Source organism: Cyprinodon tularosa, unplaced genomic scaffold, assembly GCF_016077235.1.
Source record: "Cyprinodon tularosa strain WSP-4 unplaced genomic scaffold, ASM1607723v1 ctg222, whole genome shotgun sequence".
NCBI lineage: Eukaryota > Metazoa > Chordata > Actinopteri > Cyprinodontiformes > Cyprinodontidae > Cyprinodon > Cyprinodon tularosa.
The window spans coordinates 1,568,209-1,595,876 of record NW_024038830.1 but is presented as its reverse complement, the minus strand read 5'-3'; the positions used below and the strand labels follow the sequence as shown (position 1 = coordinate 1,595,876).

General features: G+C 38.5%; 2 protein-coding genes across 2 annotated transcripts in view; one reads left to right on the top strand and one right to left on the bottom strand.

Moving 5' to 3' along the window:
• rtn1a (reticulon 1a) overlaps positions 1-5,106 on the bottom strand; it is a 29,541-nt gene extending 24,435 nt beyond the window's left edge. The window contains exon 1 of the mRNA XM_038286182.1: positions 4,670-5,106. Within this exon, the coding sequence (XP_038142110.1) occupies positions 4,670-4,865 (196 nt within the window). The 5' untranslated portion in view covers positions 4,866-5,106. The remainder of the gene's footprint in view (positions 1-4,669) is intronic.
• Positions 5,107-5,436: 330 nt separating this feature from the next.
• lrrc9 (leucine rich repeat containing 9) lies at positions 5,437-25,910 on the top strand. Its single transcript, XM_038286237.1, is given in 23 exon segments — positions 5,437-5,505; positions 9,229-9,369; positions 9,460-9,523; positions 9,628-9,698; positions 13,205-13,281; positions 13,283-13,382; positions 13,945-14,100; positions 14,341-14,423; positions 14,425-14,556; positions 14,662-14,793; positions 14,879-14,932; positions 14,934-15,057; positions 15,125-15,256; positions 15,352-15,430; positions 15,545-15,672; positions 17,351-17,488; positions 18,749-18,850; positions 19,519-19,544; positions 20,132-20,283; positions 22,157-22,374; positions 23,163-23,231; positions 23,998-24,135; positions 25,866-25,910. Coding segments are annotated over 23 exon segments (2,430 nt in total).
• Positions 25,911-27,668: the final 1,758 nt, after the last annotated feature.

The following is a 27,668-nucleotide window of genomic DNA, read 5'->3' as shown; positions in this document are numbered from 1 at the left end:
AGTCCTTTGAGGTCAATATAGTTGATAAAAACAATGCAGATGAAACAGGAGATTTAAAATTGTTTTTGATAAGATGCATGCACAGTCAGGAGACAGCAAACAAACCTGCAGAGAACGGAAGCGTTGGTCTTTACGAGATACATGGAGCACACCTGTAAGCTCTACTTATCACAACTCTTAAAACTGTTATTCTTTAGAGATTAGAAAAGGCTCTACTATGGGTTTGCTACTTTGTGCTTGATTGATGCCCTAATTTCATTTTTAAAAACAATCAAATAAAAAACACTTAAAAGCTTCAATATAATGTATTTCTTAATAATGCATTGATTACAGTATATGCTGCTGAACAGTTCCATGAACTAAAGTCACTAATTACTCCACTTTACAGCCAGTAAGCTTCTGAAGACGCAACAAGGACAAAAGACTGATTTTATAGGGGAACAAAACTCCAAGCAGAGGTCGATAACACAGCTGAGAGATTCAGGTACTCTGCTGAATCGATTCAACAAAACAGGAACAAATAATTGCTCTAAAAAAGGATGGTGTATTCACCATTCCTCAAAAAAAATACTGAAAGCCATGAAGGACAAACGGTATTTTCCAGCAGCCTTTGTTAAAGATGAATCATGTGGAGAGAAGATGTACAAAGCCAGACTAAAGCTGTTATCTCCTGCTTTTCTCTTTGTTAATTGTATTTTTATACTTAGGAGGGGATCAAGATGGATTTGATGGGTCAAAACCCGAAATTAAATGTGACTTTAAACTTAGAATTCAGGAGAGTTTAGTTAGGGCAGATGAAGGGAGGGAGTTGAGGAGTTTACGCTTAGAAGGAAAAATGCTTACGGTCAGATATTCCTACTGCTGATAGTAGCTGCACTGTAATCCCAGGAGGAGTTTGGCAGTAGTTTGCTCAGGGATTACAGTGAGATCACAGTGCTCTGAGGAGATGGAGGAAAGCATGGCATCAAGTTTCAGATGATGGATTTTAATGGGGTTATTTGGGATAACCACGTGGGATCAAAGTACGTAAAAAAATATAACCCTCTCATATCTAGATGTTTTGCTACACTATGTACAACTCTACAGAGCTATTTTTAACCCCAAAAAGTCAAAAAGTCATGCACACAATGGGGCAGTGCAATCCAGGATGCCTCAGTTGTTTAAAAAACAACCAAAGTTTTGTTTAAACTGGTGCGATGCAGTCCTTTCTGACATTTGAACTATCTGCCTTCTCATCTAATGCCATTAAGCTGCCCTCCCTTTCCACCCCGCCGCCTTGTGTTATTTTAAATCTGGGTCTGAAAAGATCCTGCTTTGACCCCCCCTCCAAAATGTCCCTGGGGGGGGACAGCTCTCAACAAATGCCCTGTGCTGTTTTATGCAGAGTCCTCTAAGTGCCTCCTCCATCTGAACAGATGCGAGGCCTCTGCCAGGCAGACATGCAGAGTGCTGCCTCTTCCTTGTCAGAGATGATGTGCTGCTTGAAACAAAGACTCAGGCTTAATCCACTGATCAGGCATCGGATTACATGAGATTTCTCATGACTGATGGTGTTCGTCTGTGCATTAGCTGAACATACATCATATGTGGCTTTAAAAAATATTTTTCACATGTGCATATGCTGATGTACACAACTGACACCTTTATTAAAACATCAAACTGAGCTGAAATGATTGTCCTTTGATTGACCAAATGCAATGGTTATGACCCTGAAGATGGTATCTAAATTTCAATCTGAATCTATGTCAATATGTGTCAAATAAACAACCCTAAAATGAGTTATCTTACTCTGCTACATTGGGACTCTGTGAGCTTTAGAAATGACCCAGGAATAATTCATGGGTTGGTATTCAATTTAACTGAGTGGTAAAAGTTGCATAAAGATTTAATGCGGGGCATGTAGGTAACCTTGAAGAAGTTCACTGCCTTCAGCCAGGGAGTTGTTCAGTCTCTGCAAAGTATACCATAGAGTTTAAAAATGCTCAAATGGGAAGCAGAAAACAGGGCCGTTTGTGAGTGAACTTCTTAGTGCTCATTCAAAGAACATCGGAGAAAAAATGCACAGAATTCTCTCTCCACTGGAATAAAATGCTGTCTGTGTGCCTGATCAGTCTACAAACTAGATGGTCGGATTTTAATTGACAAGTTTTGGTCTTGTCTATGGTCTATTTTTGTTCTATTGTACCTGATGATGAAACAGAACCCATCTTACCACATAGGAGGGCTTTTCATACTGTTTTACTGTTCAGTCTCCATGTTTGGACTTGGCCGTTGTGCAGCTTTCTCCAGTAGCCACCCTTCTATCAGTACATTATCTCATTAAGTAAACAAAGTTTACAGCCTTCACATCCGGCTCTAATTTGGTGCAACCGTTCTTGATCTTGCCCACTCTAGAAACAATTATCAGCTGCATGCTTGCTTGCTTTTGGGTTATTTTCATCAAAGTCTTGAAAACTTCCAGTAGAGGAGCCACCCACCAGTCTGAGGGGGACCTTGAGATTGAATATTAGCTATGACCTACATTCTCCATCAACAGCATCAAAGGCAGGAGTATACTGTAGTACCTGCATCTGCTGAAGTCCAAATTATCTTTGATATTGAACCAAAGTAAATTCCATCATCAAACTGGCAGGGGGCTTTCCTCCATTTTCTTCTCCTCTCTACCAAACTCTCTTAGATTTAAGGTATTAAATCAGAGCACTCTGAGAAAAAGTAATCATACATTTTACCCTTTAGAGTTTCTCTTTTATTAGTCATTAACAACATCATTTCATTATTAAGGATAATAATAATAATAATAATAATAATAATAATAATAAATGTTTCTCTATCATAATAAAAATGCTATTTTTCTAAAGTGAGCAGTGATACAGAGAGAATGTACTAAAATGCATTTAGTTTGAAAATCACATCATCAACATTTAAAGTAGAACATTTTATAGTCACTTGTATATATTAATGAATACACTCCTTAATAGTTAAATTATGCTCTTAATGACTAATAAAAAACAAATATATATATATAAGAAAACAAGTACTGGAAAAAATATTAGACCATAGTCACTTTCCCTTCAATGACAAGCTGAATATTATAAAATCTATGCCAATTCTCCAGCAACGTTCGAGAGTAGAATATACAATAAGACCTCCTGGAGCCAGACGACGAGCTGCAGTATAAAGTCACTTCATCTTAACACAGAACTTGGACATAAAGAAGGCTCAGCTGTCCTGTTCTGTCCAAGACCCAGTGGTTAGACCCAGCCCTGGGGTAAATTAGTGCACATGAAGTCAGCACTATCCGGTTCTGCAGGTAGATCACTGTTGTGAAGATTTAGGATGGACATGGATCGATTGTAGAGAGTTGCAGCGTCAGACAGATAAGTCTTTGCTAGCAGATTGTATTCATTAGCCCAGACCAAAGAAAGTCCTTTTTAAATAAAGCTTCAGGGATGCAGTGTGGAACGGCTGCTGAAGCTATGTGGTGTTTTTAAGAGAGTTCAGAGGAGACTATCTGCTTAGGAGGGACACATCCACCCTGCTCCATAGACTCTGATGCAATGTCCCCACAAAGAACAAAGGAAAAGGACGGATTAATCCTCTCAGTCCGTTTAGTGAAAGTCAGGGCGACATCATGGCGACTTCCTTTCATTTTAGGAACCAAAATAAACTTGGCTTGTCTGCGTTCACCTACACAGCCTGTCTGGCAGACTGTTACCACACCACAGCACCGACTTAACTTACTTAATAGAAAACTAAAAGTGAGAGGATCATCTCTGAAATGAGCACAAAGAGTGTACTTTATTTCATTTTCTAGAAACATAAGTCTGTATTCTCCACAATTGTTTATAGAAAATAAGGCTACCTGAAAGTGTTTTTTGAGCAGCTGCAGAAAGCAAAGGAAACAGCCTAAGAGGGCACAAGAGGATCTTTGCCTTTTCTTTTTTTAAAGCATGATCATGAATTTTTTACTGGATTCATGAATAAAAGTGCAGGGCTTTAGTTCTGCACAGCCAGCAAACAGAGCCATGCTACTACGGGATTAAAAATAGCAACCTGAGCTGTTAGAGGCTGAGGGACTTCAAACTGAGTTCTCTGTAATCTCCCCAACAAAAACACACCTTTGCAGTAAACCTTAAGTTATATCATGATATGGGCTCAGACTCATTCAGATTGATTTAATACAATTAAACTTCTTTTCTCTTCACTTCACATGAGACACCATAACCCAATGTGATAAAGCGAATACAGCAGATTATGGGGACGATAATCTGTTTTAGTTTTGAACAATGAGAGTTTGATGCTATACACTTATTTCTAATTATTTCTGCATCTCTTCCTGATTTCCATGGCTGGATTTGAACAATATTATGTTTAATGCATGTGATCCAGGTTCAGTGGGTTACTCTATATGTACATTTCCTCTGAACTCGGATTAGATGCTTCTTTTATCATGTTTCACCCCTGATCGACGTTTACAAGTCTTTTTTATTTTTGTTTGTCTATTTTTAAGGTTTGAAGTTTAACCTTCAGAGTAAATTCAGGCCATCTGACTTAGTCTGTTTACACCTGAACAGCGACGCGTTTTGTTTTTATTTTCGGCACGTTGGGACCAGATCTCCGTGCTGCGGGCCTGGATATTTGCATCGGGCTCCATAAGAACAAGTTTTACCTGTGGATGCAGTTTCCATAGCAACGGGAGGCCTTTCCCCGTCCTCCTGGAAAGGATGAAATCGTTGATGATCCAGGTCGGCCGTCGCATCGCCGCCCCTCTGCTTGAATTCCTCCCCGAACAGGCCGTTCCTCTCACGGTCATCCCCGAACCACCTCCCGTCCGAGCCTAGCTCCTCGCCGGGCTGAGCAGACATGCTGATTCCTGCAGTCGGACAGACGGGGCCGTTCTGCTCCTGTTGGGTTGGAGGTGCTGGATGGGTCGCGAACGAGAACCGAGTGCGGAGGAGGAGGGGCGGCGGAGGTGGTGGTGGAGGGGGGGGCAACGACAACAACGCAGAGCCCGGGTCTGTGTGAGCGGAGTGCGGGGTCTGGAGCTGAGCCTGAGCGGGTTGGGAACAGGAGCAGGGGAGTGAGGTTGATTGTTTTAGTTCACTGATCCGACAATGACGTCATGCTGGAGGCTCAGGCTTGGCACTCCATGTGGGATAAACATATGAAGGAGGTTCTGGGCTCAAAGCTTCATGATAAACTGCAAATAGAAGCAACACGTCATTAGGGCCGATTGATACAACAGATATCGGCTCCAATAACCATCTGCACATACCCCCCCCCTCCCTCCCAAAAAATTTAAAGGATTTTGCCTTTAAAAAAAGTAGACATAAAAAAATATAACAAATAAATGATTCATATGTGAAAGAAATAAGTGAAAGCACCGTGTTTGGGATATTTCAGTGTCTGGTATGGTAAGCTCATTTATCATATAAAATGGGCACCCAGGGTTCCACTGTGTCTACTAATGCCTACAACAACAGTGACACCTCAGCCAAATCAATGGTTGGGGAAGGAAGGGAATCTGTTTGAGGATGAAGACTTTGTGGATGTGATGAAACAAGCCGACAAAAGGTTCAATGTGTGCAATGTGATGTATTTTAAAAAGAGAATCAGGGTGGGAAGTTCTATTCTGCACAGTGTTATATAAATAAAACAGAGAAAAAGAGAATCAGTGTGTGGAGTTCTATTCTGCACAGTGTTATATAAATAAAACAGAGAAAAAGAGAATCAGTGTGTGAAGTACTATTATGCACAGAATTATATAAATAAAATAGAGAAAAAGAGAATCAGTGTGTGAAGTTCTATTCTGCACAGTGTTATATAAATAAAATATAAAAAGAGAGAATTTTTATTATGTACAATGTGATATATATGTTAAAAATAGAAGCAGTGTGGAGAAGTTCTATTATTTACAGTGTTTACTAAAATTACTACAAATTTGACTAAGACTAAAATTGATTTTCGTCATTTAGACTAAGACTAAATTGGGAAGGCAATGACTAAATATGATTAAGACTAAAATAGATTTTTGTCATTGTGACTAAGACTAAATAAAAAAAAAAACCTTACGAAATTAACATTAGTCTTGAAAGAAAAATTTAATTTATAATCATTAGGACCTCAAATTTTCCATTTCTTATTGGTATGTCTAGTTAGTCCAAGAGGAGTGATTGATCTGGTTGTCTCACAGTCTGATATTCATAAAAGCTTTTTAACATCAAAGAAAATGTACATTTAAAAAACATGAAAGCTGCAAATGTGAAGCCTAAAAAAGAAAATTCTGTATTTATTGTAGATTGATTATTTTCAGATTTAGTGATATTTATATAGAAACATTTTCTTTGAACAAAATTATTATCAATTTCCTTTATTAAATATCAAATAGTCAATCTTAAACAGCTTTTAATTTTCTATAATCATCTCCACTATTTTTAGGTTCCTAGGTCTCATTCATCTGTCATATCCTTCAGCTACCATGACTGGCACTCTCTGCATGTCCTTTGCTGATGTTCTCCTTCTTTATTTCCCTGGTCTGTCTTCTCAGTAAGGTCCTTCTTATCATCCTGAACCTCCTCACCAACCTCTGACAGCTTCACCTCTGATAAACACCCTCAAGAGATTCCTTATTGTATTTTCCCCCCAGGTCAGCTGCAAAGGGTTCGTTTATCCTGCAGCCCCTCGGCATCATTTCTTCCTTCAACTCAACTTTCTGTTACCTTTATAAACAGCTGACCTTTTTAACAACGCATTATCTTTACTCCATAGCAGAACATTTCTCTATAAGAAATGATTCTTAATCCATTTTTTAAAAAGTTTTTCTTCGATATTCCAAGGTTCTGGGTTTTCTTAACCTGTAGGCAATAATCACAAACATCAATGGAAATACATTTGGGAAATATATACTGCTGCACATGTGGACATTTGTGTGATTTTCAATTTCTGATTCTAATTTCTATTTCACTGAAATGAACCTATGCACTACTAAATCTTCCTTAATCTGAAAGAACATCCAATACACAGATTTACTAATCTTTTACAGACATAGAATGTGTACATTATTGAGTCATTAAGACCGAATACCAAACATGTCACATTGTTCAGTTTTTCATTGTAAAAAAAAAAGTTACATGTAATTTTTCTTCTTTCACTTCACAACTTTTTTTGGCTTTCAGATAAATTTCTAAAGCAAGGCAAGGCAGATTTATTTGTATAGCACAATTCAGTACAATGCAAAGTGCTTTACATTATTAAAATATAGGAAAATAAAACAGAATCAAAGCCAGTAGGAAAAAAATGCAGAAACAAAAAAGAGCATTAAAAACAGATACTAAAATATGTGGTATTAAAACATTAAAAGATGGAAGGTTTAATTAATAAAAACAGGCTTTATTTTATTGCAATCTTGCAAAAAAGTTAAACAATAAAAGCAGTGAAACATCCAAGGCTGCAGGATAGTGTATCTTGAGTACCAGTTTTTAAAAACACGGGATTAGCCAACATGTCTATGCAGACTACAACCACTTAAAGACATTAAACACTGCAAAAATAACATTTCCTAATACCGCTTCACTTTTTTACTCGATATTACTCGTAATTATATTTTGACTAAGGTAAATTCTTCAATGCATTATTAAATCATCATACAACCTGCCATACACCGTTGTTCGATTTTACCAGAAAAACATCTAACATCGCGGCGTCCTCTTGTGGCAGTTAAGAGGAGCTTCACCCGTCTCCACAGTTACTCTGTTTAACCCATTTCATGTGTTTTATTAAGGGCTGAAACAATTCATCAGATTAATCAATTATTGAAATAATGTCAAAAAATTTTGTAATCAGTTAATCGATAATCTGAGTATAGAGACTCTAAAACATGTCTTTAGCTCACAGAGCAACCCACTTAGAGCAGGAATTACACCAAAATTGTTTTATCTAAAATGAAAAATCTGTTTATTTATTTATTTTTTTTACATGTTTTCGTCTGTCAATATTCTCCATCCAGAACTCATCTACTGCTGCAACAATGCTGTATTGTAAATTATAAACATGTTATTCACATGTAATTGTTGGTAGGGACAAGTAGGCTGGTCCAATATTTTCATAGGGACATGTCCCAATGCAAACCTACGCCCATATAAAAAACACATCTAAACTGGTCCAGGATAGAAAAGCCGACTAACAAAAACCTTCTCGAAGTTTCTAAATTATGCAACTGATTCTTTATTTGTTTTTTAATGATTTTCAGTTGAATATCGTACAATGATTCAAGTCTGAACAAGGAATGATCATTAAAACCAAAGTAATCTTTTTTTTCTTTAGTGCTCTTTGAATGGGCTGTCCTATGAAAACAGAAACTGAAGGGAGCAGCATCACATCTCTGGATCAGATCAGAACATTGTTCATGTCATGATTTTACAAAGTTCGGACCCACATGCAGAAAAACCGAACAGAGAGACCAGGGAAAAGGTTTAACGGGTTTTATTGAAGTGGTTAAACAGAGAGAGAAGTGTTGCTCTGAACACTGCTCAACTGGAACTGTAGCATGAGGGGAAGACAAAGCGGTTAGTTCAGGCTCAGTGGGGAATTTGACTGGTGAACTTCTAGAAGAGGATTTGGTTGCCGACTCACATTTCCAAAGAAGTCGTTGAATCCTTGACTCCTGTCTGTGTGCCCTGGTTCCAGTGTTTGTCTGATTTGGTGGAGGGCGGAACAGGGTTTACTCAGAATGCGGTAGATAGTTGGTGAACGGAGAAACTGACTGCCACTCAGATTTCCTCCGGTACTTGAATGGGTCATAGTGGAGAATAATCCCTTTCTCAGTGGGAAGCTCAAACGATCTCTTGGGTAAAGTGGATCCAAACCTGTTTGAACCCCAGCTCAGTTTATCCTTCCAGGGAGTGAAGGTCCCAGAAATCCAGTTTGCAGGATGACTTCCTGCTGAGAGGTAAAGACAAAAATTTAAACTCAGGTTGACAAAAACTCAGTTTGACTCAGCAAAAACTCAGCTTGGCTAGAGTACCCCAAACTGGCAAACACTCTGGCGACGAAGTATTGGCAGTCAGCAGCTTAAGAACACTCCGTTTAACAAGGAAACCATCAGCAGGTGTGTGAGGAGGCGGACCAGAACCAGGCGCCTCCTGGTGGAAACACAAAGACGGGAGTCCTGACAGTCCAAGCATGGACCAATGTCAGCTAATAAGCTGTGTGTTATTGCTTGAACCACAGGATATATCTTTACTGCAGAAGTGCGACCAGCAGAAGAAGTTGTACCTGTATGATAATCAGATCCGAGAAATAAAGAATTTAGAGCTGCAAGGAAACCTGCCAGTTCTGTGGCTTAATAATAACTGCATCACTAAGATTCAGGTTGGAACTGTCAATTGTATTTTATTGTCTGCCTTTCTAAATTTAATTTACTATGTTTTGTCTGGCTGCTTCTATTGTTTATCTCCAAAGGGCCTGAACACAATGAACAATCTGAGGAAACTAAACCTTTCTGACAACGCCATTGAAAAGATTGGTGGGACTGCTGAATCCTCCCTCTTTGTGATGTTTGATGGATTTCAGCGAACCTTTACAAAAAAAAAAAAAATTAAATATTTGTTTAATTTCTCTCTTTTTAAGGGCACAACCTTGATCCCAATGTCAACCTTGAGATTCTCAATCTGTCCGGAAACAAGATATGCTCCTTTAAGGTATGAGTGAAAACCAAAACATATCCTTCAAATTCTTTCTCCTAAAAGTATGCTTACTTATTTTTCAAATCTTATTAAAATCCTTGGTTTGACAAAAGAGCATTGCTAAATATTTGTTGAGGGTCTCGGTCAGTGCAGATTTTTCAAATAATTCCTCCAGCAGGAAGAGGATGTCTATGAAAGTGTGGTTTATAATTTCACCATCCCCGTCAAACCTAAGGATGCAGTGTTTTTTTTTTTTTTTTTTTTTTTTTTTTTTTTGTTGCTCTAGCTTTCATTTAACTAAACATTTAACACAAGGTTTAAAAAAAAATAACACTATCTCATCGTAAATTAGACAGAATATTTTTTATCGGGTCAGTTGACATTACCTATTTATTTTCTTTATGATAAATAATCAGACAACCCAAACATCTTTTCTGCTGCATCCACACATCTCTATAATACTGAGTTTAAGGCTTTATGGTTTGTCCAAAACATTTACTTTGATTGATACTCTTAGATTCATTACCCATCTAGGGATGTATTTTGTCAAAACTTGAAATATATGGCCGATATATTTAGATTAGAGCTGAAACAATATATCGAATTAATCGTTTTTGAGATAATCATCAACTAATTTAGTAATCGATTAGTCGTTAACTCGAGTATAGAGGCTGTAAAACATGCCTTTATCTGACAGAGCAACCTACTTAGAGCATTAATTATACCAAGATCGGTTAATATCCTTCATCCAGAACACCTCAAATGGAAAAGTTTTAAGTTCACCTGGTTTAATTTCATAAAAACATTTCTCAATTAACTTTTGGCTATCCGTTTATTATCGATTAATCGAAAAAATTATCCACAGACTTATCGATTTGAAAAATAATCATTAGTTGCAGCCCTAATTAACTTAAGATGCTACTGAATTATTTCCACATATTGTAATATTCTGATCCTACCATCTATTTTGTGAAGCTCTCCGGTGCCAAATACAGCAAAACATTCCCAAACCATGATGCTTCCACCTGCTTACTTCACATTTGGAATTGAGTTCTCAGGGTTGCAAACGTAGCCCTTTTTCTACAAATGTTGCAGTGGTCACCATTAATAAACCCTTCTGGTTTAGCTTCATCAGATCACATTCTATTTTACCAAAAAAAATCAAGGTCTTGAATCCAGAGTTCTCTAAGTACTTAAAAAAGTCTCTCTTTAAAGTATTTTTATGATGCTTTTTGCTGTAATGGCTTCCTATGGCCTTTCAGCATGTCTGTGGAGGACTCTCTTCATCGGGTCTTTTACTACTGCTCTTAAATTCATACGTATTTCTGTCCTGAAGAATATGACAGATTATATTCGCATTTTAACACCATAATAGCTTTTAATCATTTAAATGTCCCTGTGTTATTGGACACCAGAGTTAGACAGACTTTTCTATTGAACTGCTCTGCTTTCAGTCATATGAGATATTCAGTTACTTCTGACAGTCTGAACAAAACCTTTCTTTCACACTACATAGGACTTTGAGCTTCATAATCACTTTTATCACATTTATTTAAAAAGGGCTTTTATTTGAATGATTGAAGCTCCCTGTGAGGTTTATGTTAGCTCTGCGTTCTCCACATGCATTCGGCTGCATTCAGAGCCTCGTTGTTTAGAGCACACAGTCGTGTTGCTGCTAACAAGGTCATTCTGACAGCTCACAAACTTTCGTTGATCTTGATTTGATCAGCTACACGCAGCAGCTCTTTTTCTAGTAGTTCACCTTTTCTCCTCTTCCATCTTTGCTTTAAGGAATGCAATTATTGTCTTTGACTGTGCAGAGACAAGTTTAATAACTGCAGGGTCAAAGAAAAAAAAAATCCCAGTCCTTTTGTGGGCTCAGCGTGACATCTCTTTTTCACTGCAAAGAATTTCTTTTCTTTTTTTTCTGTGTCTAACAGCATGGTTCTGATATTTAGACTGAGTCGTTAGTGTGCAGCCAACAAAACAGAGGTTATGTACTGGTTCCAACATTGATTTAGCAGGCATGTTGTAAAACATTTAAAACGGCATCTGTTGCATCACAATGTATTTACCATCATATGAGCATCTAACAGCCAAGAATTGACAAAAATTTGCAACGTAGTCCACATTCATCAACATCCCTGCTTAAGACATTTATAAAGCCTTGAATTAAATGAATATATAATTGAAGCAGCATAATCCTGCAATGAAAGTTGTAGGGTCTGTTTTTCTCCAACAGAAAACGGCTGTGGAGATGTCCCACCTCCTTCACCATCCTCCTCAGGTCCAGTTTTGTCCTTTAGAGTTCCAGCGTCTTTAAAATGCAGAATCACTGCTCTTATTGTAGTTATCAATACATTCTGTTCTGATATGATTCTCTGAGTCATACAAAACTTAGATGCAAGGGTAAATTATTGATTACTGAATAAGTTTCTTAATGCTGATCACCTTAAAACACTTAAACATTAATAATCAATCAGATCTATTTGGTTAATAGAGTTATCAGGGGTACCATTAAATTCTCAAACCACTTTGTTTTCTCAACAAGCCTCTCTCTCTTAATAAATCTTCCTAAATTAAAAATTAAATCTTTTTACTGTCAGATTTCTTTTTACTTCTTTTTACTTCTTACAAAACTCTTTCACAAAATGTGTAAATGTTAAAGCATTGCAAATATGAATAAAACTTGCATAAGATATTAAAAGAGAGAGATTTTATTCAAATAAATCCTTGGCATGATTAGACGTGGAGCAGAATTGAGGTTTTTAAAGAGTCATCTCATCCTTGGACCAGAATGCAGACGGCGTCGGGCCACAGCATGGGGAGTTTGGGGGATTTTAATCATAAAATAAAGCCAACATGGAAAACAGGATTAGGGAACCAGGAGTAAAATGGAGAATCACATGAATACAGACAGAAAACAGAAAACAGATGAGAAGAATAGGTCAAAACAAGAGAGTTCTGGAAAACAAACAATCTACCATATTTCTGATGGCTCTGGCTGACGTAGGAATGATTTAAGAGGAAAAAAAAAAAAATCCAATGATACAGAACAAAAGACAAAAGAAAGAAAAAAAAATCTAATAAAAACACAAAAAACACACAAGAGAAAAAAAAATACATGATTAAAGGGATGCACTAAAATCCAGTCATTAAGTTAGATGAACATTTTAGTAAATGCTTTCCAGTTTGATCATGCTTTTCTAAAAAGGCTCTTATTTTCAGTTTATGATGTCAGCTGGTTAAAGATTATCTTTCTAAAGGAGCCTTGCAACTTTTATAAGTCAGTGGCATCCTAATGCTGATTAAGCGTACGGCCACGGTGTTTATTAACGTTTAACAGGCAGAGAACTCCACCAGAAGCAGGTTTACCGTCATGGACAGAGATGGCATCCACACCTCTGTTAGAAGCTTCATCTTGAAGAGTAACAGCAGAACTCCTGTGAACAAAACCTGAACAACCTCCAGATAGAACAGAGACCTTATCCTCCAACCTAACTTTGCATTCCATGAAACAGGAGCTGGCCCACCTGACTCGGTTGCCCCACCTGAAGGAGCTGATGCTCACCGAACTCACAATAACTCCGGAAACTGTTTCGGGTGTGTAACTATATCTCACACATCCTGTACCACATGCCAGGCCTGCAGAGACTGGACAACTGGAATGTCAGTAAGAAAGGGGTACACCCTGGACAGGTCACTAGTCCATCGCAGGGCAACACAGAGACACACAGGACAAACAACCATTCATGCTCACTCACACCTAAGGACAATTTAGAGAAGCCAATCAACCTAACAGTCATGTTTTTGGACTGTGGGAGGAAGCTGAGTACCCGGAGAGAACCTACGCATGCTCGGGGAGAACATTTATTAGTGCATTTTTGTAAAAACATTACAGATTTTTTTTACTTTAAATGCCAAAACAAAAAAAACCCACACTGATGGGAAAACTTCAAATACTATGAAAGCTGCAACGACATGGGTTATGTAATATTTTTTATAAAGAAAAATTTTGGGTTTGCCTTTCAGTTTCACTACTTATTATTTTCTGGTTGTGAGAACATTTCAAATCTTCAGCCCTCAAAGATATCGGAAGATTTAGTTCTGAAATCTGGAAAAGCTTGGACCCACTGTGATGATGATGATGATGATGATGATGATGATGAATAAGGAAGGATTTTATTCCTTCTTCATGTTTAGCTTTCCTGAAAAATTGGGGACAGAAGTAACTATCTACCTATCTTCTTCTTCTCTGGAGTCTGTAGTTCTAAAGAAACAAAGGTACTACAACATGCGTGTTCACGCTGTGCAAAGGAACCTGACAGAGACTCAGGCTGCTCTGACAGAAAGGAAAATGAGTTTGACGCAGCTTCCTGGAGAACGTATCCGTACTCTCAGTCACGCCATCAAATGTGTAAGCATGCTTAATGCACATTAGATAAGCACCTTTATGCAATGTGCAGATAATAATAATGTCATGTTGTCCCATTGATCTTTCTACACACAGTAACCCATTACTTAAATCTTTCTTATTAGCTTTATTTTGTCTCTTAATTTTTATATGTTCATCTGCAATAATTATGTGTGACATAAAAACCAGAACAAGGCATAAAATGTTAGGGTATGAGTATGTTTTATTGTGTGTCATTTGTAGTTGGAACAGAAACTCTCCATGGTGCCTGATGGTCCTAAGACTTCTAGCTGCAGGATGCAGACAGATTCAGGTGTGAGTGAAGGACAAGAATGATGCTATCGATGAAAGAACTGATGTGAGCGTTGACAGCAGAGACTCTGCAGCGGAGCATGAAATACTTCAGAAGATAGAAGCACTGAGAGAAAGACTGCAGTGCTGGACCAGGAGGATGGATGAGTAAAGATCCCTTATCACTGTTTTATGTGTGAGACAGGAGCATTTTAGTTAACCTCCAGCCATTTCCAAACATGAACTAACAGACGACAGTGTTTTTGCCTTTAGAGCTGAGGCCTGGTATGAGCAGGAACTCCTCAAAGCCACGAAGCACACAGAATATTTGGTGCAGTTTCAGTTGATGGAGCAGGAAAGTGTTGGAACTATTCGTCTGGTGGAGGGCTTCTCCACAGACCCCTGGCACTGGTTTGGAGATAACACCTAGAACTTTTAAGTCACGGCAACACAGATATAATAAAAGTCTATTTGTTTTCCAAACTAACAGGTATACTTCCTGCTGTAACCTCCTGCTCTCCAGCTTCTCTCCATCGGATTACAAGTTCACCGACCAACATAAAGATCAACAGAGTTTTCCGCATCCACAACAGTGCTTTGAGGCTTCGCTTTGAAAACAAACTTCACAGCCTTCTTGTCAGCGAAGAATCAACTACAGCCTTAGAGTGAGTTAAGAACATGACTTAATGCCTTTTAATGACTCTGCATGTCTACATTTTATGCTGTGGATTAAAAGCTAATTTTTGCGATCTGGAATTACAGACGTCGACTGGAATATTTATTCTATGTAGCAGACCCTGACAAATGTGAGAAAGAGCAAACCTTATGTGTTTTAGAGGAGGGTTTCAAGACTACGCAGCAACTGGAAGTGAGTGAGCTGCTGGAAGCAGCTGAGTGCATTTGTTTATATCAATTTTCCAACACAGACTGTAACTAACTTCTATAATTCTGACTGAATTTTAGGTTTTAGAAGGACAAAAGGCTGTTTCTTTATCCAACAGCTTATCTAAGAAAATATCAGATAAAATCCTATTCAGGCATGGTAAGACAAGCTTATACATGTATAAACTTTTTTTTTTTTTCCATATTTCCACACAAGCTTTAAGTTCATAGAAGGTCAGTTTCTGTGGATCTCTTTTTTTTTTTTTTTTCTTAGACAGACCCAGCTTAGCTGAACCCTCCTCAGGCCCTGAGGGTAGCATCCCCTGCCAGAAGCACTGGTTTTTGTTCGACCATGAGCTCATCCTTCCAGAGTACATCATACATTTTGAATACATCACTGAGGTAAATCATTTACTTATTTCTTGATTTAACTTTAATCTAGTCCTGCATATCACCACCACCAGCTTTAATATTTGGGGAAATGATTCTAAGCAAGTTGCAACTGAGTGGCACTTTTTGTGGCTATAGTTTCTGGTATCTCTCTTGTTGGATTTTAATCATTCTTCTGCACAGAATGATCAGTTTCTTTAAACTGTTTTTCTGGAACTTTACAAAATTTTAAGCACAGTCATACCTTTTATAATAATTAAATTAATTAATTGAATATAATTGATCTCACACTAGAGAAAATCACCTCTATACCTTAAGCCATCCCCTTGGGGAGCAGTAAGCTGCCACAGTGCGGCATCTGGCGAGCAATCAGGGGTTAGTGGTTTTTCTCCGGGATCCAGAGGGCAGGCGGTGGGGATCAAACCGGGTACTTTCAGCCTTCTCAGAGCACAAGCGCACTGCTCTAACTCCTAGGCCCTCACTCCCCATTAATTATTGGGTAATTAACACATACATTATGTATGTGTTAAGTGTGTAGTTCGACTGTCTCATTTAATTATTCAACCATCTTACCCACACCGTTCCCATGTTTCCAGCTGAACTCTGCTATAAAACTGGAAACCATATTGTTTTGGTCCATGGTTAAATCAGTTTTACATAACTAGGGAGAGACTGGGTGCTGAGTAAGAAAGCAGCCCTGGCTCCAAATTGGGCACCTTCAAGTTCAACTGCTGACAAGAAAAAGCCAGATTTCTTCTAAAGAAACCTTTAATGTTGAGACCTGATAAACACTGAGCATATTGGCAATCACTAAACATGAAGGAGAGGCTTTCAGACCCGGGTATACTTTATTCACGCTGAAGCACGGTGGTGACAGGGTCATGGTTTCAGGATGTTTTAGAAAATCATGTAAGTAAAAATAGAATATAACTAAGAATTTTTTTATGCTGAAGTTCTTAACAAGTGGTGCAGAATTTGTAACAGGGGTTCTACACATCAAAACATCAGGTGGTTTCTGAAAGTTACAAAATTCTTTAAAATTACTCTGAAAATTAAACAGAAATGTACTGATAATAGAAATGATAACTCTTACCTTTGAATACTTAAGTACCTTTAAATACGTGCACATTTGAAAACTTCACTATCATCGAAAGTGAGTACTTCAATTCTTTAACTTGAGTAGATTTTTAGCTGGGAAACTTTGACTTGTAGTTCAGAAAGATTTCACAATAAGTATCAATACTTTTACTCAAGTAGTATAGTTGAGTGCTTCTTCCACCAAGCTGAGGAAACGCTCTGCCCTCCTATCCCTAACAGCTCCCAAACTTTGTGGAGTTCCACAGTCAAAACCCCTGCTGATCCAAAAGGACATAAAGACCCACCTCATTTCCTAAAAAAACAAAACAAAAAAACAAAGCATTTTGATGATCATTGAGGATTTTGGGAGAAATATTCCCTTGAATGAAGAGACAAAAGTCAGACACTAAACCTGATCCATTTTTTTTATGTACCACCAGATCATCCTGAAAGAAAGTGCAGGACAATGATCCAAATCACACCAGCATATCCGCCTTTGGGAAAAAATGGCTAAAATAAACAATATTTAAAGGTTTCTGAGAGGCCTAGTCAAAGCATGCAGTCAATCTCATTGACAATATCTTAATTGATTTGCTGTGTTTACATCTAAGAGGCCCTCCTGGCCCACTTTCGTACCGACAGCGAATGTCCTCGAAGTCTCAGCCTGCTGTCGACTGCTCAGCTTCTTTCCCATTTGGGTCCGGCTCCGTGGGATCCTTGCAGAGAACTGGAGCCAGACTGGACCGAAAAGGTAAGGTGTAGTAAGTGGAGATCTTTATCAGATAATTAATCCGAAGATGCATCTGTAAAGGTTTCAACGAAATAGTCGCTTGACAAAGTCATATATGATTTTTGTTGTTGTAATAAAATACATACATTCTATAAAATCCAGATATCTAAGTTTCTCTCCAGGTGTAAAGAAGCCAATAAAGAAAACATATAAAAAATCAGATCAGTGAATGCATATTTATCATTTTGTTTAGCTTTGACAACATTTGTCAGTAACAACTGATAGCAAAGAATCCTCATTTTGCTCTTGGGTAGTAAGGGTCACGTATTCAGAGAGGTGTGGCCTGTATCAGTGTTGTTTGCAGATGGTGCTAACAGTTTTGAGGTTTGGTTATATTTCTTCTTTTGGGAGTTTTCATGGTGGTGGGTCTTCTGTTGGTGGCTTGATTAGAAACATCCAGTTCAATCTATTCTAAATAAGTGAAATGTGGTTAATGATCTAGAAAATCCATTACACAGGTAAAGCCTACCTGACCCAATAAAGGTATTTTTATTTCTGGGCCTAGTGGGTCCACGGTATCTGCAATACCCTTGGCCACCTGTTTTTTTTTTTTTTTTTCGAAAATCCTTGACCTTTCAGGCAGGATAGAGCTCTCCAAATCTCTACTTGTTGTTTTGATATAAAGAAATTCAAACTATCTTGTAGTGTTGCACCGCTACCGATACCAGTATCGGGCGGGACCCAATCAACCACTAAAATGGTGGTATCGGTATCGGGGAGTGCCAACAAATAGGGCACAGATACCATTTTGAGAGCCAAAACTTTATTAAAATATTGTCACCCATTCCAGGTAGGCAATAAAAAGTTCTACTGGATTTACTTTGTATTAGTCTTTTTCCTGCTTCACAAAGGTAGGCAGCAGCTTGACAAAGCCATGATGGAAATTATTTTACATCCAAGTAGTATGCAGTTCTTCATATACACACACACATCAATTTCAAACAGATGGTATCGGCATATACTGCACAGCCAGGTATTGGGTATCGGGGCCTAAAAATGGCATCGGCGCAACACTACTATCTTGTGTAGACATGAGTAAAGGGAACTGATGCTATTTAAAACAACATTGACCACTGTATTCCTTTTCAGCAACACTGCAGTCTGTCTTCTTTTGTAGATCATCAGCTAATACCATATGTTTAATATTTATAAATTGATATATCTATATGTTTGTCTGTATGTTATGTATCTATATGCCTGAGGGTATACATTTTTGAACAGATCACAGCCCTGAACCTTGACAACCAAAGACTTTCTGAGCTTTGCAACCTGGATAAGCTGGTGAACCTGCGCTGGGCTTCCTTCAACCATAACAACATCTCGGTAAGTGAAAATGGGGACGAGCACGTAGTACAGCCTTACGTAAACATATCACCAGAATGATTGACAACTAGGAGGACTACTTATTTTATACCTTTAATTTAATATAAATCTTACCTTTTTTCTTTACAGGGTTCTTGACCTTATCAGTAATTATTTGGCCTGTTTCTAATCCATCCAGTATATATTTTATAGATACTGATGACTGATAGCAAAGTTTTTTCCCCACTGCAATAAATGAAAAATCTAGATAAGTCATATTTCCTAAAATAAGTGCATTTGTTCTTGAATTTAGGAGATAAAATAGACATTTTGCCAATAGAACAAGACAATTTAGATTTAAAATATCTAATACAATAAGATCTAATTATCTTATTTATCTTATTGTAAGAGTAAAAATACTCATTCCATTGGCAAATTATGTCATTTACCTACTCAAATCAAGGGTAAATGCAGTTAAGACATATTAATGATTTCTTCATCGTTTTTCCAGTGCAGGCTCTAGAAAATTTTGTTCCTACTATCCATTTCTTTGAAATGTTTCCAATCTTTCTGCAAACCCGCTGCTGTTTTTCTTTCTCTTCTTTTTTTTTCTTAAACTTTCCAGCAGAATATGCATTTCTATGACCTGCATGGTGTTTTGTCTTTCTATTTTCTTTCTGGTGTTGCAGAAATACCCCCCAAAAACCTTACAAGGGTGTCTGGTAACATAAATGTTGTGAATTAACCTACCAGTCTTTTAAAGCCATAGTTTTAACATATCAAACTTTTGATTTTGAAGAAAGTGATAAAAGTATTTTCATAACCATGCTTCATATTTATGGTAGGCTATTTGGCAAATGAAAAGTATTTTTGTAAATCTAGTTGATGTACATAAAAAGCTTAGACTTAGCATGATTCAGTGTCAGCCGGTGAGATAGAGAGCTTTTTTGTTTTTTATACACCATTAGAGGGCAGCCATGACCAAACAATGTTGCAGCTGCTTCATCACTCTTCTGGCACATTTCATGTGGGGCCCTCACTGATTTTAACACAAATATCCACTATTTTAATATCTAACAAACCTGTTTTCTTATAGCTAGAATGTAAACAATTTAGATTCTGGGCATTCTTTTGGGTTATGTATAGAGATCATCATTCATGCAGAGCGGGTTGGAGTTGCTCCTTTGTTTGTGTGTTCTGTGATTGCTGGGAGTTTTCCTGCACCTGTAAGGCCTGAGAAGCTAAATGCAGCAGCAGGAGGGAGAATAAGGCCAAACTGTTTTTTCGCTGACTGTCTTTAAGGAGGAGGCCTGCCTGCATCCTGAAACCACTGATGCAGAGCCTGGAGATGCTCCATTTGAGTCACAATGGCATCTACAATATGGCCAATCTGCAGCTCAGCAGGCTCACCAATCTTAAAGCACTCTTCCTCCAAAAGGTATGTATAGTTCAGGGTGCAGGCCTCCCACTCAGAGTGGTTAGGGTGAGGTGAAGAAACTGTAAAAGCGAGCAGTAAAAGAGCAGTACGTCCCATTGACCGAAGGCCAGGTGGGTGATGAGTCAAGAAGAAAAGAGCGACTGACTTTCTTTTCAACAGCGTTGATAGCTTTCAATTGTCCCTGTGCTTTCTTCTCCAACGCCAACTTCACTTTCTTATTTTATGACTTCTTCAGAACATTTTAAAGCTTTTCTGTAATTTCAGTAGTTTTTCTTTTGTTGTTTTGCTTTTTTAGAGCAGCAACAAAAGTACAAAAAATAAAACTTAAAAAAAGCCTGTAAAAAGTATTTCTCTTTGTCTCTGCAGTGTTTTATTTTTTTCTCTTTGTCTCCTTAAATGTTTCAGATCATCAAACATTTATTAGTATTAAAAAAGATTAACTGAGTAAATACAGAAAGACATTTCAAGTGGTGGTTTTTATTTGTAAATTAAAAATCTGTCCAAACAAGCCCGGCCCGGATTGAGAAAGTAACTGATTACAACTATCAAACATTTCCAATAAATGATCCTGTTCTTTTGCATCGCTGTGGGAAATATGTAATCTTTTTGCTACGCTTTTCAAGCATGAACAGGCCATATAAGGTCATCCCACAATATTTTAGTCTGATTGAAGTCGACTCTGGGTTGGCCATCCCCAAAACCTTCATTTAGAATAATTCAGAGACAAACTGGTGGTTTTACTGCTGCGTGACTCAACATTTCCTATAGGGGAACAGAAATCCTAGTCCCATTATTTACAGCATAGTCTCCCAGATCATAATGCTTCTCCCACTAAATGTTAATGTTATGCCCACCCCATGGATGGGTGAATTTTGAGATGGGTCTCTGTCTTCTTTTTTATTCAAAAGTCTTTAGGATTCCAAGAGTTTTGGGCAGAACTAAAGGATTCTTTCTGTTATTTTGGGTTTTTGTCTTGCAACGATGTCATAGACCCAGTCCCACCCAGTCCCTTTCAGGTTGTTGAACCATTATTCAATCATTGCTCCTGGCTGACTCCTGAAGGTTGTGGTTGCTCAGTTGGTGGCACTGTTACCTTGTAGTAAGAAGTTGGTTTTAGATTCCAGCATGGAGGATGGATGCATGGATGTTATCCTTGTTCTTCCCTGGTCCGACTGGGTCCTCTCCCACAGTCCAATGAGATGACAGAAAGGTTATTATTGACTAAACTACCCCTCTGTGTGAGTGTGCATGTGTTTGGTTCATTGTGTTTTTTTATTGTGTTGTTTTTATGTTTTACCCTAGTGGACTTCAGCCTGTCCTGGGTGCACCATAGTTCACACACCCACACACACAACAGGTTACCCTCAAACAGGGGTCTGCAACCTTTGGCTCCAGCTCCTTAAAACTCTGCGATGGCTCCTGATCTCTTGGCTAAAAATGATAAAGAAACATACAACTTCTGAACAAAAGATAGTAGCAAATGCATGTTTTAAATGGGAAAAGTGTTTTTTTTTTACACATGATTTTCCAAATATATTAGCAACCCACGTAAAATGTATTTCTCTCTCCACAAGGTTTTTCCTTCATTTTAAAACCCAAAATCTGAAATAGCACGGTGGTTATTTAAAAATAACTCTGATGGATATTTATTCAATATGTTGTCTTTGTCTTTTTTATGTTTGCTGCTTTAAACTACTTTTATAAGCTGGACTTGAGTCCCAAGCCTTAGAGCTGTCTTTGTAACTCTTTCCAGAAAAAAAGCAAAATTCGCTCTAACAAAAATAATAAGTCTATTAGTCTATATTTTCATGCTGATAAAATTGAAATTAAATTTTTTTTTCATCAGTGATTATTTTTCTGAGGGTTAAAAATAATTTTTCTTTACCCAGGCAATAAAATCAGCTGGGTGGAGGGCTTGGAAGGCCTCACCCAGCTCAGGGAGCTCGTGTTGGACCAAAACAGAATTAAAGCTCTGGATAAGAACTCTTTCAAAGCCCAGAACCTCCTGCTGGAGCTGCGCCTTGCAAAGAACCGTATCCGGGAACTGAACTATCTCGATTCCCTAACAGAGCTCAACAAACTCTTCCTGGACATGAACAAGCTGCAGGTATTTTGCCTTTTTAGATGTTTGTATGGAGAATTTAAATGAAACGGCATATTCAATCTAAAAGCACACACAGCGTGCGCACATTACTGAGGAAGGTCACGGTAACCTTTTGTGTAGTTTTTGATTTACCAACTTTTTCCTGATTGCTTTACATGTATCAGATGTTTAAGAATGCATTTTATTCAGTATTACTTTTTCTGCATTTTGCAAAGTAGGCATAAAGTATAGTAATCATGAGCCATTACCACCCACTGTGGTATGCAAGGGGTAGTATTAAGGAGAATCAAGGTTGATTGAAAGTCAGGGCCGTGCGTATGAAGGAAGAGGGGAACAATCAGGACAACTTGTAATCAGCTGCTCACTCTGCAGCTCCTCACCCAGGGGGAGTGATTTGCACTTTTGTTGCCTTTTTCTTTCTCCTCCTCACTTCCTTAATGTTTTTCCTGCATTCAATTAAGACATAAAACAAGGCAATCATCCCAGAGCATCGGCCCTCACCGTGGGGGGTGTTTTTGAATCACAGCCGAGAGTCAGAATATAAAGCTGGGAATCAAAGACAGCCCCCGCCCCTCCATGGCATGTTGCGTGCCCATATTCCCATGAGATTAACACAGGCTCACATATGTAATCTCCTCCATCCTCCTAAATTCTGAAATGTTCTGCCCTCATGCATACATACATTTCCATTATCAGCCCACCGCAGGCTCCGACCAAGAGGAGAAAAGGTAAAATGACAGAGCCTGGAATAAGAAAAAACTTAAAATAATCTGGTTCTCTACTTTCCACAGGACATCACAGAGCTTGAAAAATTGGATGCCCTTCCCTCCCTGACAGAGCTCTCTGTAGCTGGAAATCCAGTGAGTATTACGGGGGGTTTAGTTTGTCCATTAAACCCAATTAGGCATTTTGAACAACTAGAGTTTTTTCCCCCCACTGTGATAAGCTTTCACAGACATGAAACCGCGATCTGTCAGTCACAGGACACTTTGAGGTCTTTGACTCACAAAAAAAATTATCCAAAGCAGGTTTTAAAGCTCAGTTTCTCACGTCCCAAACTCCAAATTAAGCGATTACACATTGGGCCGTCTGCTGCTCCTCACACTGCCTGGCATTAGAGACCAAATGGCATGGCACCATCACCCATCTGGAGCTACTCAAGCCTGGGTAGAGTCTGCAGCTCAGGACCTTTATTCTCCATGGGGTAAACCTCAGCTGCAGTAGCCTCAACCCCATTCCCCTTAACTTCTCATGGGGTAAACTATAACTGCTGCCAGGGACTGCGGGCCAGAATCAGCCCTGGAGACGCTGCTCCCATCTAGTGCATGTCCTGTAGTATGCAGCGACATCCTGCAGGAACAGGCAATATTGTGGTCAGAGAGACGGGTTTGTAGCATTACCAGAAGGTGCTTTCAGCTGCAGCTGTCAGCTGGGTCACTGGGAGAGCTGCTGAGAAGGTGGTAGCTATCCTGGGACCCAGTTAGCATCATATTTTCACCACATTTACTGTACTTCAACTACAGACAGTCAGGCTTCAATTTGAATTTTGCCTCTCTCAGTTAATAGTAAATTGATTTGAACCCAGAACTTTATAGCTGGGTGGTTTTTACTGTCTATTATCCTTAGGTTGCCTGTAAATCCCAGCATAGGAGAGCGGTTGTGCTGCGTCTATCGCAGCTGCAGGTCCTCGATGGAGTCACGGTCACGTTGGAGGAACGGACGAAGGTTGAGCTCTTTATTAGAGACCAATATGTGGGAGCTGAAGTAACTAGAAACACATACATTCATCTACTTTCAATTATATATATATGTGTGTGTATTAGGGATGGAACGGTTTTTGAAAACCGTCCGAACCGTTTGGTTCGGTTCGGTTCGGTTCGCGTGTGTTTCGTCCGGTTCATGTGCTGCTCCTTTTTCTCATAGGCGAAGCGTTTACACTCCAGAGCAGAAGGTGGCGGTACTGCGACCAAAGCCAACCACCAGTAGTAAACAAGGAGAAGAAGAAGCGAAGCAGTGTAGCCGGGTGTAGCAGAAAAAAGTTAGTTGTTGTGGAGAATTGTGTGGGTATGGCGAGTGGGAAAGAACAGGAGTTGGAAGACGCGCCAGCAGCACTTTATAGGCCTGCTGTATGGGACCACTTTGCATTTAGAGTAACCTACGATGACGGCGGAAAGAAAGTTGTGGATAAAAGTGCAACAGTGTGCAAGCATTGTGCAACACGTTTTGTTAATGCTAACAGCAACATGACCTACATGTCATGCTAACCCCGAAATCCCACATACTCCGTTAGCGCTCCGTCCCGCTGCGCTCCAGACCGCCTGCACAAAGCAAAGCCTACAGCCTCCTCTGTGGCTCCCGTCCGCTCCGCTCCGAGTTCCTTGTAGATCGTAGAGGGCATGCGCGAGATGATTAAATCAAAGCAGCAAAACATGCGGAAATGATCCATGGTTTCCGCGAATCATTAAAAATAATTTTTTTCATTAATTTCATAAAAAAAAAGAAATTCATTAATTTTTATTATTTTTTATTATTTTTTTATTTTTCGGTGTAACAATAAACATATACCGAACCGAACCGAAAATTGTGACCACGAAACCGTGAACCGAACCGAACCATGGATTTTGTGAACCGCTCCACCCCTAGTGTGTATACATATATATATATATGTTTTGCCAATTGTTAGAATTGTTTGATCAAAACAGACCAAACCAATTCTGTGGAGTCACTAACTTAGCATTCATCACTCCCTCTTAACGAGCATTTGGTGACAGTGGAAAGGAAAGAAAGCCTTCAGCTAATAGCTACTCTGCATCTTTAATTTGCTTTTGTCATCTAAATACTCTACTGCCCTCAGCTCTTGAGAAAGACTTTTCCACAGCTCAGGGTGTTAACAAGAGAAGATGGTGTCACCCAGACTTTTTAAGTTCCAGATTTATTAATGTACAGGGCTCTAGGGAGCCTCCAGGATAAAGGGAAGTTTGATAAATAATCTGCTAGGTTAGTTAATTGTTTTAAAAGCTAGTAAGATCCATTTATAATCAATTCCTAAATGCATGGCTAACTACAGCAGAGATTAATATAGTCCTCGTGATCTGTGTCACAGAGTGTTTGTGCCAATAGCTAACAACTTCTGACCGAGCTTAAGACAGTAGAGTTGAATACTACATAATTTGTTCCTTGGTCATCATTAGATATATGGAGCTACAGTATCATCAATATAACAGAAAATAAATCCAGTGGACTGTTGGGCCGTAAAGCTCCTGCAGCTCTGAATTAAAAGCAGTCTAAGCCTGCGAGCATCATCCTGCTGATTAGATGAAATGTGGCCAGCCGATAATGCACCAGTGGATTTAGACTGTATTAGCCGGGTCAGAATGTCTCTCTGCTCGTTAATCGTTGGTATGGAAAAGACAGATCGCAAATCCTCAGTTTTCTCATTAAAATACCCAAACCTTCCGTTAGCGACTCTCATAATGCCCCCTGTTTTCACTCAGTCCATAGCTGCCATTGCTGTTGCTGAATTTGAACTTTGTTACTGATGACCAGTAATTTCCCTATAAGATGCTTGCATAATGTGGAACAACAAGCAATCCAATCACCAATCTCTGGCAAGGGGGTGGGTGGAGGGACATATTGCTTTGACTGCACTGGACATGGGAAACAAGACAAAAATAAAGCATAGGTTAAATTGAAAAGCATTAATTTAGAAGTTTGCACTTTTTTGCAAGTTTTCTTCTGCTTTTTATTAAATCTACATGGTTAGACTCTCATCTATTACTGTTTTTTTCTTAAAGAAAAGCTCTCACCACCTAAGAGCATGTCTGCCTGCTTCTGACATTCATCTACCTGGACCGATGCCTATTTGGCCTCACAGGACCTCTCTAAGGGGCACGGATATACAGTAAATGGGGGACCACACAACGTCAACCTTAGGCAGAATTCACTGCCAAGCACTTCAAACAACAATCATTTCACACAAGGACATAAATGTGCAATTCCTGCTGCAGAAAATGTCATGTGTTTTATTAAGAAAAGATTATCTTACATTAGCCTATACAGCCTATTTTGTAACAGAGAATCATTCTGCAGGTAGCATCATGATTTTATTTCAGAGATATGCAGAAATCTTAAAAAAAAAAAATCATTCTTTATTTATCTAGCCTTTGCTTTCAAGAATTCTGATGTCCTTATTATTAGTAATCTAGATCAATGCTTGTTCAAGCTTTTAAAATGTATTTAAACTTCTTGTAGATAGCTGAATGCTCCAAATGTTTATATTAACAAATTATTTGAATAATTTAAGTGTTGTAAAAAGGTATTTGACTCCTCAAAGATTATTTTTCTTTTGTTCTTTATGCCACATTTTAAAATATCACATCAATCGACATCATGACTTTTACTCACTCAAAATGACTAATTTAGTATTTATATGAATATTTCAGTTATTAAAGGAAAACACTAAGCCAAACCAACCTGACCTTTTGTCAAAAAGTCATTGTCACCTCAACCAATAACTGACCAGTTTTTTGCACCAATAATGAAGAATTTCAACATTTTTCTTGTAGAGTTGATTCAATAGAACCATGCTGGAAGGTTGACTAGGCCTCTATGACACCTCAGTGTTTCTGAACCATTCAGAGAAGGTTGTTTCTTATGAATCATCAAAGTGTGCTTGAGCCTAATCCTTTAGGAGTTTCTACTAAATAGCAGAACACAATGTTCTGTTAACCATCGCTACCAAAAACGTGTTTAACTAAGATGTTTTTTAACTGCTTTGTTAGTTTTACACCAGATGTAACACAAAGTTTCTCAATATTTTCCCATCCATCAAGATATTTTCTGGTAAATGTGGGCTAACAGTGGTTTTGACCTTGTCACTCTCACATGGATGCCATGTTCGTTTCTCTCTCTCATTGTTGATCATAAACACTGACCTTAAATAAAGTAAGAGAAGCCTGTAGTTGATAATGGCTCCAACTATGACTCCAGTCGAGTTTACTGAGTTGAAAACCTGTTTGTTTGTACAATAATCAATTTACAAAAACTGCTTCTCTTTATTGAAACTCTATTAAAGGTTTTCTTTTGCAAGGACTTCTTTTCTGTCCAACTTAAAGCAAACACTAAGATACAAACAACTTCCTAAAGAAAGGCTATTTACATTTTAAACATTGGATGGTGTGGAACAGATTCACAAAGAATGGTCATCAAAAAGGATGGTTTAGACTTGGACCCTTTATGTGAATATTAAATGTCTGTCCTGACCAAGTGTCAGCCTTGATCCCTTGTACTGCTGCTCT